The 19,098-nt window shown below is 30.4% G+C and overlaps 2 protein-coding genes across 2 annotated transcripts in view; one reads left to right on the top strand and one right to left on the bottom strand.

The window, feature by feature from the left end:
* Window positions 1-19,098, bottom strand: part of LOC107456259 (dual oxidase maturation factor 2) — a 296,093-nt gene that overhangs the window by 259,725 nt on the left and 17,270 nt on the right. The window lies entirely within an intron of this gene.
* Window positions 11,199-18,854, top strand: LOC139425112 (lysozyme). Its single transcript, XM_071178296.2, has 4 exons — window positions 11,199-11,361; window positions 14,394-14,440; window positions 15,971-16,100; window positions 18,495-18,854. Exons 1-4 carry the CDS (start codon window positions 11,304-11,306, stop codon window positions 18,734-18,736), a joined length of 477 nt encoding a protein of 158 aa, XP_071034397.2. The 5' UTR covers window positions 11,199-11,303; the 3' UTR covers window positions 18,737-18,854.

Here is a 19,098-nt window from a genome sequence, read left to right as displayed (position 1 = left end):
TAGCTTTAAACAAAGCAACTTAGAAAAACTATATGATATCATAAAATATAAAAAGAAAACATCAATCATTTAAAGTTTTTTATTAACGTAAAGCTATATTTTACATGGAGAGAACAAGCATTCTAAAAGTTTTTCATTTTTCAGGAATTAAGTATGCATAGTACTAAATACATGGTTCTCATCCTAAATACATGGTGGCTTGATATCCCAAACCGCACGGCTTTTAAATTATTTCTCTTTTTTTTGGCTTGTTGAATCCTTGTACTTAATCCATTTTCTCCGTCATTGGCAAGCTTTTGGTGCATTAAGCTTGCAAGAAGTTCAACACTTTTGAACCAAAATTTTAATGAATACAAATATTTTTAATTTTTGTCCAGAATTTTGTCGTTCGTCAATTACCATCCGTCATCCTACACTGGTTCAACCTCAAACCTAAAGACAAATGAAATCAGAATTCGTAAAAATGGTAAATTTACTAAATGAAAATAACACTTTAGTATAGTGGATATAATATACAGTGCAGTACTCTGTAGAATGTAAAGTACATGATCATTTGAACAATAGTTTTTTGTGACATGATTAGAAACAAGAAACAGAAACAACGTATGCAGCATCAGTTAAAAAAAAGTAACAGCATATAATGGCATGAAAAGGTTATTTTTTGTGCCAATCCAGAAACGCTACAAACAAAATTGGTTAATTCATCAGGTCAGTATACCCAGAGACAATACAAGTTTCAATTGTTTTCTGACTACAACAAGTATTGTTTTTATACCATCTTTTTTATCGCCAAATAAAATTTATCGTCAATTGAAATTTAATTTCATACACTTTCCGACTAGCTAGAGTGTAGACACTGGAATTGGAGGATTATTATGCTCAATTCCAATTTGCAATATATAATAATGGTATGTGAAGTTGTTTTATTCACACTTGAGGTCGTTTTGAGGTTAATAGAAATCTAGCTACTAGCTTAGAAATCGAAATCGAAATCTTAGAGCAACCAGCTCAGAGAGGTTGATTTTGATGAGTACAGGTAATTTTTCCCACACTTAAAACAAATAAATATATTTGAGGTGTAAATAATTTCACCCCATTTCAACTAAAAGTACTGCTAAACTATATATGAGGTTGATTTTAAGAGGTGTAAATGAGATCATTTATGACGTTATTTTTGGTGTAAAATATAACCTCATCTCAGGTTTATTTTTACACACCTGTCAACTACAAAAACACCTTTTTTAAGGGTTGGGCTACGTGCCTGACCATAACTCCCATTGTCTGCTCACCATTTTCCATATCATATGACACAGTCGTCAGCTTTGGAACAACTTTCAACCACGCAACTTTCATCAACCACAAAATTTTTTTTTAAATTTTTATGCTGAACAAACAGAACTTGATCAGTGGGTATTTTCAGGTATAGATTATACCCTATAAAATATAGATTATACCCTATTTGGGAATATCTTAAGGGTTTTGAGGGTTTTAAACTTTTGACATATGTAATGCTTCCAATCACGTGATAAAAATTAGGAAAATATTACTTTTAGTGAACTGTTACCAACATGTTATAATTGGTTTTTTTTTTTTTTTTTTTTTTTTTTTTTTATGGCCCATTCTAAATTTCTCGTAAACATCCCCCATAAAATCAAGTGAAATAACATTCTTGTTTATTGTTACTTAAGTGTTATTGAGGTTACTGATTAAGGTGTTAAAATAAAATGCTTAGCATTCAAAATACATTTTTAAAAAAAAACAATACATTTGTCTCTAATTTTTCTGAAATTTAAATATTTTTTAATGCTTTAATGTGTAAAACAATGTTTTCTTGCTAATTTGCAGTGTCACTTTATTGGTAGATTCTTGTGCTAGGGATTTACAGTAATCTAACAAATGATTTGTATTCATTTTCTATTAAACAATTTCTATGATAACAATTACTTTAATCGAACTCACAAGTACGTACTTTTGAAAGTTTGTCATCTTTTAACCTTAACCCTTAATCCATAATCCTTAAACCATAAGCCTTTATCCATAATCCGTAATCCGAAACATTTTCTGAGAGGTTTGTCTACTCTATATCACCAGTCTGCGTCTGAGCATTTACTGAGAGGTTTGTCCAATAAATATTATCAGTCTGCGTCTGGACGGACACAAATGGGAAAGCCCATGGATGAACTGTGTCCAGAATTACAGCCCGCTTCCGATAATATTTAACAATTTTCCTCTCATCCAAATCCCCAGCATGATCACTCTTGCATCCAGAGCAAGAGCTCAAATTGGCGAAATATCGCCTCAATCTCTTAAGCCACTTCATGACTTAAAAATTAATCAATTTTCAAATCGCCTTGAACAAAAATTCAAGATAGCGCCCCAAATACAAAGTTTGGAATGACAATAATCACTAGTTTAATGTATCTCTTTAAACAATACTGACACATTGTTGCATTTTAAACAATAGTTGAGTTTTGAGATTTTTCTTTTAACAATCTACAACAAAGCGAATATTTTTATTGTTGTAATAAGGGTTAAAAAAAATTAGATTAAAATAACATCAAGCGAATATAATGCAATTTGAAAAGTTGGAAAATTACAATTAGCAGATTAAAATTCAAAAATTTAGAGCAAAATATCTAATAATTTTTTTTTTTTTTTTTTTTTTTTTTGATAGTGAAAAATTGTATGTTTATTCTATAACAAAAAATAAATTCAAACATAGGTTCTGAAATGTTTTTATGTCGAACTGTCAGTTTGGTTTATTAGCACACTTCTACGATAAAGTATTTTTTTATTATTTATTCATTATTTTATTTGATGTTTTGTTCAAAATACTTGAACAAATTAAAGGCATTTTTCATTTTCACCTGCCCTAATAAATCCCGCTATTTTATTTGTTTACTTTTTATACTTAAAAATGACTAACACCTAAAAAATTGAGTTAAAGAAAAAAATTAATTTACTTGTAATCGGTAACTTTGCATCGGCAACTGTTCACCGGCGAAATGGACAAGTACCGAATTTTAAAAATGCAGTTTTACATTAGAATTATAAAGAGAGAGAATAACTGTATTTTTATGGGGGACTATATTAAAACGCACAGTTACGCTAGTTCTCTAAATTTCACATACAAAAAATTATATTTTCTCCATTTAATACATTCTTCCATTTGCTAAAAATCAGAAAAAAGATTAATTTCTCTTTCGATTTTACTTTTACTCTACTCAGTGGCGCGACAGCCCATTGAGGGCCAAGGCCTACTGTGCCCATCTGAGTTTGCCTGAATTTAAGCTCTGGGATGCAGGAGCATATGTTCCGGTCAGGTGGTCAGCCGAACGCGGAACGATTTTACTTTTCATGAGTTTAAATTGATAATAGTTTATGAGAATTTTCTTTATCTGTCTGAAATAATGAGAGGTCCCCCAATAAGATTTATTTAAGATGTTTTTGATTATTGAGAGATACATATAGCCAATGGATTTTATGAAGCTTGAGGTATCTTGATTGCGCAACATTCGCGAACACGCACGCAAAATAGATTCCCGGTATTCAAAAAAAAAAAAAAAAAAAAAAAAAATTAAAAAAGTTTTTAAAAAAATCATTTAAAGTCAATTTTTTCAAGCGTTTGTTAAAATAATATTACTAAATAGATAATTTGCTGACGAACTATTTTCTTTAATTGTGGTTAGCTCGATCTTTAATTTGTACGTTAACCAACTATACTATAATTTAATTCGCACTAGAACGACCACAAAATAAAATTCTTACATTCGTGATCTTGTCTGTTGAATTTTCTTGTCAAATATCTGAGTAGAAACCATCGAGTTGAACTTTTTGGAGAAAAATGGAATAAGTACACCCACTGTATTTCATAACTAAACTTTGCTTACTATTCGCTTGTATTTAAATGATTTAAAAAGCCCTTTGTCCTTAGTTGTAGTTTTATTTACGTCGCACTAGACCTGCACAATGAGCTATTGGCGACGGTCTCGGAAACATCCCTAAGGATGATCCTAAGACATGCCATCACAATTGTGATCCTCTGCGGAGGAGATGGCACCCCCGCTTTGGTAGCCAGACAACCATCGCGCGAAGTCGATCACTTTACGGTAGAACAGTTTAACGAGGACCAATACCTCGCAGCATCATACCCTTCGGGCACTGATCCAAGGGGTCATCCACTCTGACCGCAGCCAGTATTGCGTGACTTCGATGTTCTACTGGGAACCGTGTCTTTACAATTAGTGAATGCGGGACTAAAAAGCCCTTTGAGAGCGGGATAGTTTGGTTGGTAGGGCGCTGTACTCACGTTCGTGAGAACGGGAGTTCGAATCCAGCTAGCCGAAGACTCCCTGTGTAGTAAATGATTATTGGTGCACGTTAAATTTGCGAAGTCACAAAGTCCTCCATGTTCCACATAACATATTATTCCTCTGGGGGTACTGAATTGGAGATTAATCGCTCTCTGGTTCAGGTCAAAATTGCAATCCGTGGAAGAATGAATGGATATATGAACAGATCCGCCCTATAAATGAGTTTGCCGGAAGTCGAATTTTTGACCATAGATGGCGCCACCGGAAAAAAGAATAATCACACCCCTTGCCTTAATGGCCTACATTACAACAACAAGAACAAACCCTTAACGTATTATAGTGATTTTTAAGGCCATGATTTTATGAAATAAGCTTTTGAATTGATACAAATAATACTTCAAATGGAAATTGGGAACATGATTTTTTATTTAAATTGACTAAATTTGCTTCAGTTGGTAGGCGAACGTATCAGGCTAACTATCATCAAATAGACACTAAAACCTTAAATTTGTTATTATTTTTATCATTTAAAAACCAATTTTGCTCAAATGATATATTTTTCATAAGGAATAAAATAAGGATTTGAAACGAATTTTATAATGATATTTTTGGTTTAAAACTTTTTGCATTATTCTTTTCGCAAAATTTGATGTAATTTTGTTTCACTTTTTTCCCCTTTCATGACATAAAAAGTAAGTAAAGTATGTTTTTAGAATTAAAATAGTAATAAATACTTGGAAAACCCATTCAGGAATACGGTGACCAACAAAAAAACTACATGAAGTAAAACTATTAATAACGCTTTTTAAGATCCGAATAGCTAAATTGAAGACCCAGATAGTTAACTGACACTAATATTATAACCGCCGTTAAATAGCCGAACCAATTTTTTGGGTTTACGACTGCTAATGTTCAACTCCGTAGCCTTGTAATTTTGAACCCAATCCAGAAGACAATGGAACTCCTGAATGGACAATTGCAGTCAATTTTTTTTATGTTCTTAATGAATTCAGAATGATGGAAAAGTCCTGAAAAACATCTTTTTACCTCCCAAAAAATGCTACTTTTTTAATTAAGAGCAATTAAAAATCGTGTACTTTCGTTTTCAGTTTAAAAAGGAAGTCACGTGACTTTTAAGAAAGTGACGCCATTCGAGCCTGACTCGCGTTTGTTTACACTTTTTCTCCTTGGTGATTTAACGCTTGTTTACGTGCCTAGTTGAACGTCGTTTGTTTTTTTAAAAATATATTTTAAAATCGAAGTGTATTGCTTCTAAAATAGAAGGACACTTTGGGGGAAGATCTTTGATATCTTTTTTACCTAAACTAGAAGCATGAATAAATTTTTGGGATGAACCAACTGATGAAAGTTTAGATTTTTTCCAATAGCATTCTATTTCTGTTGGAGATGGTAGCGAACATTTTCGGTGAACCCAGAAAAGAAACGCTATCATGTGCTTGCATCCTCCTGCGCTGGCCGCACAGTTATCGCACACTAATGAGCTTATGACCCCAGAAGATTCATCACATGTCAAAGTTATTGCATATGCTTTGGCTTTTATTTTATGCTCAGGAGTCATTTTCCCTTTAACAATGCAGATATCACTTTCTCGCTTAACTTGCACATAGCCTATAGCATTATCCCCATATGTTTGTCTTGCTGATCTGAAGTTAAAATATATATATATATATATATATATATATATATATATATATATATATATATATATATATATATATATATATATATATATATATATATATATATATATATATATATATATATATATATATATGTGAAAAAGATGATTTAAAAACTGAAAAACAGAATCTTATTAGACTAAACAACCAATTGAGACAGACCTGGCCTCCCCAAGGCCATAGTGTCGATAAAGAAGAAGAAGTTTTTTATAGCTTTCCTATGTCCATGTAATATTAGTTTGTGTTAATCGCTATTTCATATCTTTCTTTTCCGTAAAAATTCTAAAAGTTTCTGGAAACCTTAAATTATGAAATAGTTATTTAATATAAAATTTAGTATACATTAATTTTTTCTTTTTTTTACAGAATAGGGATAAAAACTATTATATTTTTTTAAATCCTTCAATATGCACACTATCTGCATAACTAGACGCTTTAAAATATAATGTAATAAAAATCTTTTTGATTTTTAATACATCATTCATAAAATGTACCAGTATCTTTCAAAATGGTTCATGTTATTATTTACACCTTGGATTTAACACTTTAAAAAATATTATGAAGCAAAACTTATTTTTAAATTTAATAGAAAAATTCGATAAAAAAACATTAGCAGGTGTAGTTAAAGTAAAATATACTAAAATTGAAGATGTGTATTTATGTTTGACAGTAGAAAGGGTAAAAATATTCTATAACTAGCTTGCCTCTGACTATTTCTTTAATTTTTTTTATAAATTAGAATCTAATTTTCTTTAATTTTATTTTATTAAATATTAATTTTTGATAAAACAATAATTTTTAATAAAAATAATAGCTTATTTATTTTTATAAAATCGTTTATAAATTATTTTTAATAAAATTGACTTCAATTAATTTTTAACTAAATTAATTTTAATAAAATTGATTGTAATTATTACAAAGTTGTTTATAATTGGTCTTTAATAAAATAATAACTTTAATTCAAATTAATTTTTAATAAAATAATACATTTTATTAAAATTAATTTTTAATAAAATAATTTTAATAAAAGAGTAAGTATAACGTTTATAATAATAATTTTGTGAGTAAGTATAATTATTTGTTTTTGTGAGTAATAATAATTTAGTGTGTAAGAATAGCGTTTAGTTTTATACTTTTATGAAAGTGGAAAGATGTTTTTAGTATACTTAAATCCTTGCTATATTTTAACGTGTACCTATATGTGTTATAACAAATCGCCGTTCCATTTTCACACACAAAATTATTTACAGCCAGGGGCGCCGGTAGAATAAAATATAGGGGGGTGCAACCCTTTAACAAACTACCATCCCCACAAAAAAAAAGATTAAAACTATTCTGTATGATTGCAATTCTTGTTTGATTAATCAATTTTTTACATAAAATTTTATAACTAAATTGCTTTTCTATTTATTTTTAATTGCTTAAAGAAAATCCAGGGTAGTGTAAGTGCACCTCCTTGCCGACGCCCTTATTTACAGCTACAGTTTATAAATAAACAAATTTATACCTTTGAGCCTTTATGCCTTTGATTTCAGGCGAAATGAAATCTTGGTTCGTTCGAAAAAAATCCATAATCATCTCTTCAGTAACTTGCGGCAAATTGTCCGTTTGAGCTTTTTGAAACCCCTCTTCCATTTTGATTCTATATATGCAATAGATTTCAAAATATTTGCTGCTAAATACGCATTTAAATACACGCGGGAAAATTTGGAAAAAATAAGTTAAAGAAGAGCTAGTTAAAACCGCAAGAAAGAAAATACATAATAACAACGGGAAGGTCGTGAGGAGTAAGGCTCTAATGACGTCACACCAATCAGCGGTCGTTTTCGAGTGAGGGCGTTTTCGCTCAAATTAAAATATTAATAATTAAATAAATATTTATTTGTCAGAGTTAAAAATTATATTTTCGTAATCAGGAAATCAATCTTAAGAAGTAATGACTATAATTTGGAAAATTTAAGAGATGCTGCAATTGTCCATTGGGAGCAATTTTGCCTTCGTAGAGGTCTTTTTGATGGAACCAACCAGCATTTGCGTTACATGGTGATAATAGCTTGATAATTCCATGGGTGCAGAACCACGATAACCTCCTATGGTTTGCCTGACGGCAAAGATCTCTGACCCATGATCCGTCTACCACTGAGGATCTTTTACGTCAGCACTGTGGTCGGTTCAAGGCGGATGCGGAATTCGTATCAGCCAGTCGTCGCTGGGATTCGAACCCGGTTCAACTTATTTGAAGGCGATCACCTGAACATTAGTATCACCTGAGCCACCTTGGCTCGAATTGACATTAATAGAAAAAGTTTTTATTGACAGGTTACGCATCAGACCTACACGATTTAACATATGAAAACAGCTTTTACTGAACGAATCAGCGCCTGTTTATATTCCAGTTGCATAGAACCATTAACCATAGAGCACATCTTGACCCAGTAATCTAATTCAAAAATTAAGAGACGTTATTTTAATTGTGATTTTCCTCATGTATCTACTTTACTTCATGAAACACCACACAGAAATCTTATTGACTATCTCAAAGACATTTCTTCATTAAATTTAAATCATATTTTTAATATAGACCAAGTGTTTTATAGTCAACGTTGAACGGCCGACCCAATTTCTTTGGGTTTACGACTACTGATGTATATCACCGTAGCCTTGTAATTTTGACCATAATCCAGAAGACAAGGGAACTCCTGGATCAAGTATTGGGGGAGATTTGCGTTCGTGGAGGACTTTTTGAAGGAACTAACCAGCATTTGCGTTACATAGAGAGGTAAACCACGAAAACGTTCCCCGGTTAGCGTGGTGGCAAGGGGACTCTAACCCTAGATCCGTCTACCACTGAGGATATTTTTCGTCAGCACTGTGATAGGTGCGAGACGGGTGAGGAATTCGTTTTCACCTGCCATCACTGGGATTCGAACCCAGTTCATCTCATCGGAAGGCGAACTCTTTATCCCATGAGCCACCACGGCGCCGACCTAGTGTAGGAGCCTTTTTCGGCTCTTGAGCCAAGAACTTAAAGATATCAAACTATCTCTTCGAGGAGTTGGGCATCCAAATATCTATGCACGCCAGTAGATAAGTTTTATAGCAAGCCTCATCATCGTGGAAACCGAAGGATAAAAAATAAATGTTTATTTAATGAAAAATAGTGAATGATTGAAAAGAAAAATAATAACTCACTAATTTTTACAAATCTTTTAAGTAGATTGTTTTATAAAGCAAGGTAATAATAAAATAATTTTGCTAAACATGTGACCCCTAGCGACAATTCTGTAATTAGAGAACAAAGCAAAATTTTATAAAAAAATTCTTATAAAAAGTGCATTTAATAATAGTGACACAAAAAAATTGTTCATCTCTCTCGTTTAAGGATATAGAGAAAAAATTTAGAAATTTTTGGATCTTTGAAGTTTTAGAAATTTGTTGTTTATTAAAACAAATAATGAAAATCTGTAGTTAATAAAACCATAAAAATTTCTAATTTATGTAACATTTCAATGCTAAATTTTATTATTTAGTAGCTCTAAAGCAATTAGTACGCATTTTACCTACCTAATCTGCCGATTAACTATAGGGTGATCTGCTAAAGTGCGGAACCCAGAGTTTTACTTAATTAATGTGAGCATTTACGGTCTCTGTATTGTCAAATTTTGTTTCGCTCATTCTATCAACAAATTTGTTTATTGTATTGATGTAATTCTTTAGAAATTGAAAAATAAATAATCGACTTTATGTTCATTTCCATAAATGGGTACTTGCGCTTCAAGAAGACCTCACATACCCACACACGTGACCTATAACGTCAGAACCAGCTAATCAAATTTATCAGTAAAATGGCGTATTAAAGTTGAGCTAAGTTCCTCTACATAAGTTAAAATGTTAATTAACGATAAATTAATTAAATTCAGAGCCGTTTCGCACATCAACTTATTTCTCGTCCACTTTTTTTACTTAACTTAGATTTATTATTTGTTTACGTGTTTTATTGTTTTTGTGTACCTGGCAACTTCGATGCATAATTAGTTTATGTTTCAGATGACTTCACAGTGTTAAGTCTATGTGTAAAGATATAGTGAAGAAATTGAAATCTTTGAGAAATAATCTTTGTGAAAGAATTTAGAATGTGTCACTTAAAAGAATTGACATTTGACAGACTTGGCTTACTCGAAATGGAATAGAAATAACAGTTGCTAACGTAAACAAATACCACGTTTCAACAACCAATCAGGATCGAGATACCCCCACTACGTCACTTGCTGGTATCCCATTGTAATAATATTTTACACCATGAAACTCTTTGTATCATGGTTTCTAAAGTGATTAAGTGTACAGAAACGTTGCTCTTAATCCAACAAAGATCTTATTTACAAATGCCTAGTGGGTAATGTGTAGACTGTAGATTATCTAAGCAATAATAAAATGAAACAATTTTTTAGTACTATAGCCCTAATTAATTTGCACTTTAGATAGATAATCTGTAGAATAACATGTATGCACTTTAACAATAACATAGATTTTCCTGAAAATGAGAAATTCGAATTCAGCTGTGCTTTAAATTAAACGATAACCTTCAAAATAAAATAAAAACATCTAAAAACGATGTAATATTCGTAGCAGCCAGTGAAAATTATAGAAATGTAGGAGAAATCGAACTTATCGCGTGTTCAGTCTTGTGTAAATTAGAGTTATTAACTACTGTTGCCACCAAAAGAAGAATATTACTGAATTAAAAAATCAAAATAATCTCAGTTAAGCGTGGTAAGTTTAATTTTAACGTTCAGATATCCTAAAAATACCAATTTAACTTGCATTTAACTCAGTGCAAAAATTAATAATTTTATTTTTCCCCAATCGATGGCATTAAATTTTTTGAAATAAATATTTAAATAAGTATTTACACAACCGATTGCTTTATATTTCTTCAATACGAAAATAAAACAAGAAACAGGAAAAAATAAACATAATTATAAACAGATATCTGATAATGATTACCAAGTCAAAATTGTTTTTAAAAATTGAATTAAAATTTCCAATATTCTATTTTTTTTCTCACTTTATAATACGTAGAACTTTTTTTGTTTTTTACTATTCAAAAAAACACAGCTGCACAGATTTTTTTCTAGAAAATGTATCAAAATTGATTAACATCTCCATTTGTTTTAATTCTCACACTCAACGGCTGAAAATCTGATTAAACTTATTTAAAAATCTTCCTCGAGCTATTGTTCTGTGTTTTCGCCATTTTCTACCAAACGACGAACCACAATCTCCTCCAAAAATGATTCTTTTCTTAGTTATTGCAGGGTTTCTTGCTGTTTTACCTCCCATACACAATTGTAAGTAATGCTATTCGTAATATATATAGTATATTTACCCATTACATAGTAATCCAGTATTTAATATAAATCAATTATTCGACGTAAGGGCGGGGAAAGTGAGGATTCTAAAGAGCCTTGTTATATGAAAAAAATACGAAAGAAATATATTAGTATGTGATATTCAAAAAGTATTTTTTAATGATTATAAAAATTCGGATTTATTTTTTAATTTTTGTTTTTGAAAACTGTATTTTTTCTTTGAATCATATAGAATCATATAGAATTATAGATGATAACATGGGACCGTGGTAAACTTCTAGAATTTAGTGATCTCTATATTTCCAGGGGCCCCCACAAACGAAAGCTATGTTCAGTAATCAAAATCATGGAAATCAAAGACAAAAATAACCATTTTTAGATGATTATTTAAGATGCCCTTAAACTGAAAATACGATACCTCTACTTCTAAGAAACCTGTACCTAATAAAACATGAATGAAATTTGAAAACCGCAGAATAAATTCGAAAACGAAGTCTAAAACAATGATAGAAAAAAGCAAAGTTGTGCCATCTCAGATATAAATTCGAAAAACAAATAGTAAAAAAGTAAATAATATAGCATATATCAATCATTAAAGAGAAAAGAACAAAATGAGGAGACTTCGCTGGGAGAGAATATTTAAAGAGCCCTAAAAATGTTTTTCCCAGGGCCCGCCTCGGGCTCTGACTGCGTCTCTTTTTAAAGCTATATGAGACACTTCAGAAATTAATTCCGCAGATTCGCATCGCTAACTCTACGTTTTTTGCACAACAACAAATTTTAGTAGCAATCTACATTAGTCATTTTAAATTCTGTTATTAATATCATATTTCCAAAAGTTCACGTAAATATTTGTTTTTATATCAATAATGTTACAACAAATATAAATTGCAATAATTATGAGTGGGTTTTAGTTAATAATTCAGCTAATAAGTTCTCTATTATAAAGTTTTTTTTTTATTTATATTCTATTGAGAATATAGAAATGGTAAGCTCGGATATGATTGTTATTTAAAATATTTATACCAGCTATGCAAAAATAGTAGTGTCAACAGCCAGTTGTGATTTTCAACTTTTGTGCAATTTTTTTACAGTAAAAGTTCTTAATAAATTCTACTTACTTTGATTATTTTTATAAAATATAATTTTCATCCTTCTTGAAAAATAAACACGAGGAGTGTACTTTAACATCATTCTGGCTGCAAATGCAAAATATGTATCCAGTTTTAACCGAAAAAGTTGTGAAATATATTTTGCCTCTTCCAACTTCATATTTATGTGAAGTCGCTTTTTCAGCTTTCGTGGACATTAATTCGGAAAAAAAAAAAGAAATAGATTATTGTACGCGGAATCGCATCTCAGACTAAAATTTACCACAAGAGAACCCGAATTATGATGAACTGTTATTACAGCCAAAACAATATCATTCCTCTCACTGATGCAAATAAAATTATTAACAAAACTTTATGCCAAAAAATAAAAATAAGCATATTTTAAAAAAAAATACATTCATTTTTTATTAGTGGTACACAGCGTTACGAAAAATTTAGAAGGGGTACACAAAAGTCATAAGTTTGTGAAACACTGTAGTAGGTCTAGTTAAGTGCAACTGCCCAGTATACTCTACACTGATATTTTTTTTATATATTCAATGCCACTACCCGGTATACCCTACACTATTGTTTTTTAAGGTCAAATGCCACTGCCCAGTATGGATTTAAAACGATAATAAAAACGATTGGTTTCAAAATAGTGGTTCACGGAAAGTTATTGTAATGGAAATTTTTTTAAATGAATTAAGTTAAAATTAAATTTTAAACAAAATTACTTTGGGGCCAGAAAAATTATTTGTAGAACCGTAGGCAAGTGTGTTTCGCACGCATAGCCCTTAAACATAGTTATTTGTCAGAGCTATTCTTTTTAATAAAAATATTTTATATTGAAAATCATATTTTGCATTAGCATAAGATGAAAGTTTTCTATGCAGACATAGAGCTGCCATCTATTGACAACTTTAAGAATAACAAAAACATTAACAGTATTTAAAATAGATTTTAAAAAAACGTAATTCTACACATAATACACATTCAACGGAAAATAGCTGGTAGAAAACAGTTTTTCAAGTGTGCAAAAAAAATTACTGCATTGAAAATCAATAAAATAATTTTATCATAGTCATAAATTTCAGTTTATTGAAGTAAAAAAAAGTTATTTTAAGTGAAGTTAACAGAAATGAAAGACTCATAAAAATAGTTAATAAAAAAAACATTCGGAAGATTTTTTAAAGAAAAATTTAATTAAAATATTTAACAAGAATTGTTCCAGCAATACCGAAGAGTAGTTCATTTTCATCAATTTATTTACTTATATTTACAAAATATCTTTTTTAATCATATTAATTTATCTTTTTTAATCATATTAATTTACAAAATATCTTTTTTAATGATATTAATTTAGGTCAAAACAAGTGAAAAATGTGATATTTAGCATTTTAATAATTTATGGCTTGGAAATAATTATGGCTACCGATGATTTTTTCTTTTATTTTTTTTTTTGCGTTCAGAATAAAATCTTTCTAATCTAATATCTTCTGCTCCTTTTCTAACAAAAATGTTTCAAACTTGCACTTATTTGCAGTTATTTAGATCTAATAGAAACATTTATTATCACTGAAATTTCTTTAATTTTCAAAATCAACTTGTAGGTACATTTTTGAATATGAATGAAAACTAAGCTTTTCTCTAACTACTCTGTTTATGTATTTTATATTTTAGTACAAATAGAAATCAGATAAACAGCTATTTTTAAGTAACTATTAGACTGCTTTTTTTACTTTAAAAATGCCAAAATATATTTTTGCTTGTAATTAGATCGTCAGAAATAAAATATGCAAAAAGGACACATGTGTCCTATCTGCATCAAAGGGAATTACTTATGTTGTGCAATAAAAATATCTCTTTCCGATTTCAATATAAAAATTTTAATCTGTGTATTATTTCTTTTTATCACAGTAAATGTCCCTGAGATGGATCAACAATGCTTAGAATGTATTTGCAAAGTGAGTATGACTCTTTTCTGTTTAGCAGCCAGCCCCTGAATTTTTAGGACGTGTGACGCAAGAATCAGTCAAGAAACAAAATAATTTTGTTATCAATTCAAAAATTTTATATATATACATTATTTATAAAAGATTTCAAATAATTAAAACAGTATTATTTTATACTAAATATTTGTAAGCTTTTTATAAAAGGATGTTCAATTTCAATGCAATGAAATTAGCACAATAACGCCTAACTTTGAGAAAAGGTCTTGAAAAGTTTATTCGAAAAATTATCACGACAATATCACTCATATAAGTTATCAGATATCATTAATGTCATGAATTTACGCTTAGAAAAAGATTTATTGGCACTATAGACAGAGAGTCAGAATATAAGTTATCAGATATCATTAATTTCATTAAACTACGCTTAGAAAAAGATTTACTGGCACTATATACAAGGAATCAGAATATAAGTTATCAGATATCATTAATTTCATTAAACTACGCTTAGAAAAAGATTTTCTGGCACTACAGACAAAAGAAAGAAAACTGGGTAACACTAGCATATAGAATAATAGCTTGGAAAAAAACTTCTTGAGAAGGCATTACCTGCAAAAGTTAATTTTTGAAAGCCATTTTTTTTTCTTCAGCATTTTATCATTCATTTAATAATAGACGGAATAAATTTTTAATTGTAAGGTATCCAAATTGCTACATCACATTAAAGAAAGTAATAAAAACAGCCGGGAAGAGTGCCAATAGACGAAATTTGAATGAAATAGGTAGAATAGTTTCTGACTAATCAAATTTTAAAAAAGTCATAAGTTTTAAATTCAATCTGTCGAAAAAGGGTATGTTTATTCAGATAAAGTACATTTTTGTTGTCTGATTAAGTAATTTGAAATTCCGTCTGCACTAATCAATTAGCATATTTAAGATTTGCCCCATGAACCATTAAGATTGAGTCTCAATTCGTGGAGATCCGATTAATAGATCAAAAGTTATTCAGGGTGTTCCTCTTTTTTTCTCTCACTGAACAACATTCTTTCTGTACTTCAAAAACCTGAAGCGTATAATTTTGTTATGTAGATTACATTTTTAGATCACAAGTAACTGTGACGAAAACCTGAAATGTCACTAATTAATTACTATATTTAAGGTTAGCTCCTTGAACCATTAAGATTGAATCTTAATCGGTAAAGATCCGGTTATTAGATCAAAAGTTATTCAGGGTGTTCCTCTTTTTTTCTTTCACTGAACAACATTCTTTCTGTACTTCAAAAACCTGAAGCGAATAATTTTGTTATGTAAATTACATTTTTAGATCACAAGTAACTGTGACGAAAACCTGAAATGTCACTAATTAATTACTATATTTAAGGTTAGCTCCTTGACCCATTAAGATTGAATCTTAATCGGTAAAGATCCGGTTATTAGATCAAAAATTATTCAGGGTGTTCCTCTTTTTTCTCTCACTGAACAACATTCTTTCTGTACTTCAAAAACCTGAATAATGTAGTTTTGTAATGTAAATTACATTTTTAGGCGACAAGTAACTGTGACGAAACCCTGAGATGCCACGCTGCAGGAGGTGGATACTTCTGTGGACCTTATGCCATAACATGGGCTTACTGGCATGATGGAGGACGACCAGGTGACAAAGGAGGTCCTCAAGGTACATACACAAAAGTGGAATATTTGTTGCAACTCAATTCCAGATATAATTATTGACCGCATATTTACCAGATATCTTTAAAAGTTTCGCAATGGACTGATCGTAAAGATACGGCTCCCAGTAGGACACCGAAGTCAAGCATCACTGCCTGTGGTCAGTAAGCGGGTGGGTGACCTCTTTGATTAGCCTGCGTAGGTACCGAGGGTGTGCAGTATCGGTCTTCGTTAAACTGTTTTACCTTGAAGTGCTCGACTTCGCACGCAGGTCGCCTGGCTTCCAAAGCAATTGGGCCATCCCTTCTACAGAGGATCGAAATTGAGATCTGGAGAACATCCTCAGGGACTTCGCACGCAGGTCGCCTGGCTTCCAAAGCAATTGGGCCATCCCTTCTACAGAGGATCAAAATTGAGATCTACAGAGGATCGAAATTGACCAAAGCCAATAACCCATTGTGCAGCTCTAGTGCGACGTAAATAATTTGCCAACCTACCAATCTCCAAAAAAGAAAGAAATAAATAAAAATAAAATAAAACTACCGCAAGTTGTTGCTGTCCTCCTCTAACTTGATAGCAGAACGTGATTATTTCTTTTTTTGACGTACCTGGTTTGTTTGTATTCTCTTGGGATAATTTAATTTATTATTTCCTCCCATGATGAGTCTTTTGGGAATTTAAATGAGATCTTAATTTCAGTAAAGAAAATTAGTGGAATAGTGCACCCAAAAGCAGATCAAACGTAGCCACTTACAAGCGAATTTTTCGCCATCGGAAGCAAATAATTATATCAAAAATTAAGTATAAATATAATGTAAACAAATATTAGAAATCAACGCAGGCGAATCTTCTACAGGAAATTGAAACATTTTCTGCAAGTACTGCCGCCTACTGTTGAGAACACGAAATACGCTTCAGAATAAAGTCAATATACTTTCACACAGTGAGAATGAAAGCTCTCATTTCTTTTTTGCGTTAGCAACAAAGGATTGAAATATCAAACGTGTGAGCTGTCATAAGTACGAAAGCGTAATCGTACATTTCTACAAACTTCTGAATGAAAATTCTTCAAGAAGCACATATTTTAATCTTATGAGCACGGATATTTTGTAACGTTACACAGTGTTATAATTAGTAACTTTCGATCAAAAATAATAACATCTTTGTAGTAAAAGGATATTTGTTTTCGCTACTTAACGTAATCCGAATTTAAACTGCAATTGTTTCGAAGTTATGCTGGTCTAAGGTTGGACACCATGTTTTTTACCTCATGTCATGAGGGACTTACGGACATTTTATGTGAGGATAAGGGGGTTCAACTCACATGGAACGATTCATTTAAAATATTTTTATTAACCGATAAAATCTTTAACTTTTTACGAAATCATTTAATAACGAGAAGCATTTATTTATAATTTCGCTAAGTACTTTAAACTAGATTCTTTTACGTATTAGTCTAATTAGTTTTACTCGTAGTTATCTTAAAAATAATCTATTTTTAATTTCAAGAGCAAATTAAAACAGATTCGCTAGGAAATCGTTACGATGGCAAATATTACTTGATATAGCTAGTGAATAAAGGAAAACAAATTAAGTGATTTGCTGATTCAGTGAATCAACGTATTAGTATTTGATGAATCAGGAAGTAAATGAATCAGTGAGAGGGAAAGGTAGGTAATCAACAAATCAGTAAAATTATACATTGACGTATCAGTTCATAAATAAATATTAAAGTTTATAAACCTGTAATTTGTAACACTGCCGCAATCGTTGTTTATAGGGTTAGGATATATGCTTTTTTTGCACTTTTGGATTTTTAAAATTTTTTAAATGAAGCTTAAATTTGAAACTCTTTATTATAAGAGCATTTTGCGTGAGAATTAGTTTTTTTTTTTTTTTTACAACGTCGTTATTTTTTTTTTTTTTTTTTACAACTTAGTGTAAATTTTACATTGGATATTTCTATTTTAAATATCTGCCTAATAACAAGTGTTAACCTTGAATAGTTTTTCAAGATGCAAAAATTTATTTTTGGATAGTGGGTAGTTCTTTAATTTCAAAATATTTGATAATGCAAAACATTTTTGTTGTTTTTGAAGATTGCAAATAAAAATTAACAAAATCTTATTTAACTTTAAGAGTTAACCATTGGCATTTTATTTTTGTCATTAATTACATGCTTATTTTATATACAATCTTTATAAAAAATTATAAATACAAGCTTTAATGCATATATATATATCATCAACATTCTGATTTTACATATTTACTTGTAAGATAATTTATTCGCTGATTTTGATAGATAGAAAACAGCATATGTAATGGCATAAAAACCATATTAGAAAGTATAGCATTGTTTGATTTTGTCTTCGTCGTGTAAAGCAAGTTTTATTTTTCACAGATTTCGAACACTGCTTGACTAACAAGGCTTGCGCTCAACAGGCCGTGCGTGGTTACATGAAGAGGTATGGACGAGATTGTGACAACAACGGGGTCATCGACTGCTGGGATTTTTCCCGTATTCACAAGATGGGATTTGGACAGTGTTCAGACAACGCAGTCCTCCAGACAGATTTCTACAAAAACTTCGCAACTTGCATGGCTACACCACCACCTCCACCCCCGCCACCAAAGAAAAACTGAAGAAAATGCAAATATTTACAGAAATTTAAAACCAGTTTCATCTTATTTTATGAATAATCACATATTCGAGCTACCTCACGAATGAATAAGAATAAAGATGGATTGCCAAATATAAAAACAATGTTCCGTATTTTTCTTTTTTTTTTAAATCAAGATTTTCCTTCAAAAAATATTTTTTTCTTTAAAAAAGTATATATTTTTTTTAAAAAAAATTTTTTTTTCCTTAAAAATAATTTTTTTCTTTAAAAAATAATTTTTTCTTTGAAAATTACATCCACGAGAGAAAAAAGTAAATTTTTATTTGATTTTGCATATCTTAATAGTAGGTTGAAAAATATTTATTTATTTAAATTACTTTAGGA

The sequence above is a fragment of the Parasteatoda tepidariorum genome, chromosome 6, assembly GCF_982258835.1.
Source record: "Parasteatoda tepidariorum strain Cologne lab strain chromosome 6, Ptep-v5.0, whole genome shotgun sequence".
Lineage (NCBI taxonomy): Eukaryota > Metazoa > Arthropoda > Arachnida > Araneae > Theridiidae > Parasteatoda > Parasteatoda tepidariorum.
Note: the sequence above shows the minus strand (reverse complement) of the source record. Positions and strands in the feature narration are given on the sequence as shown.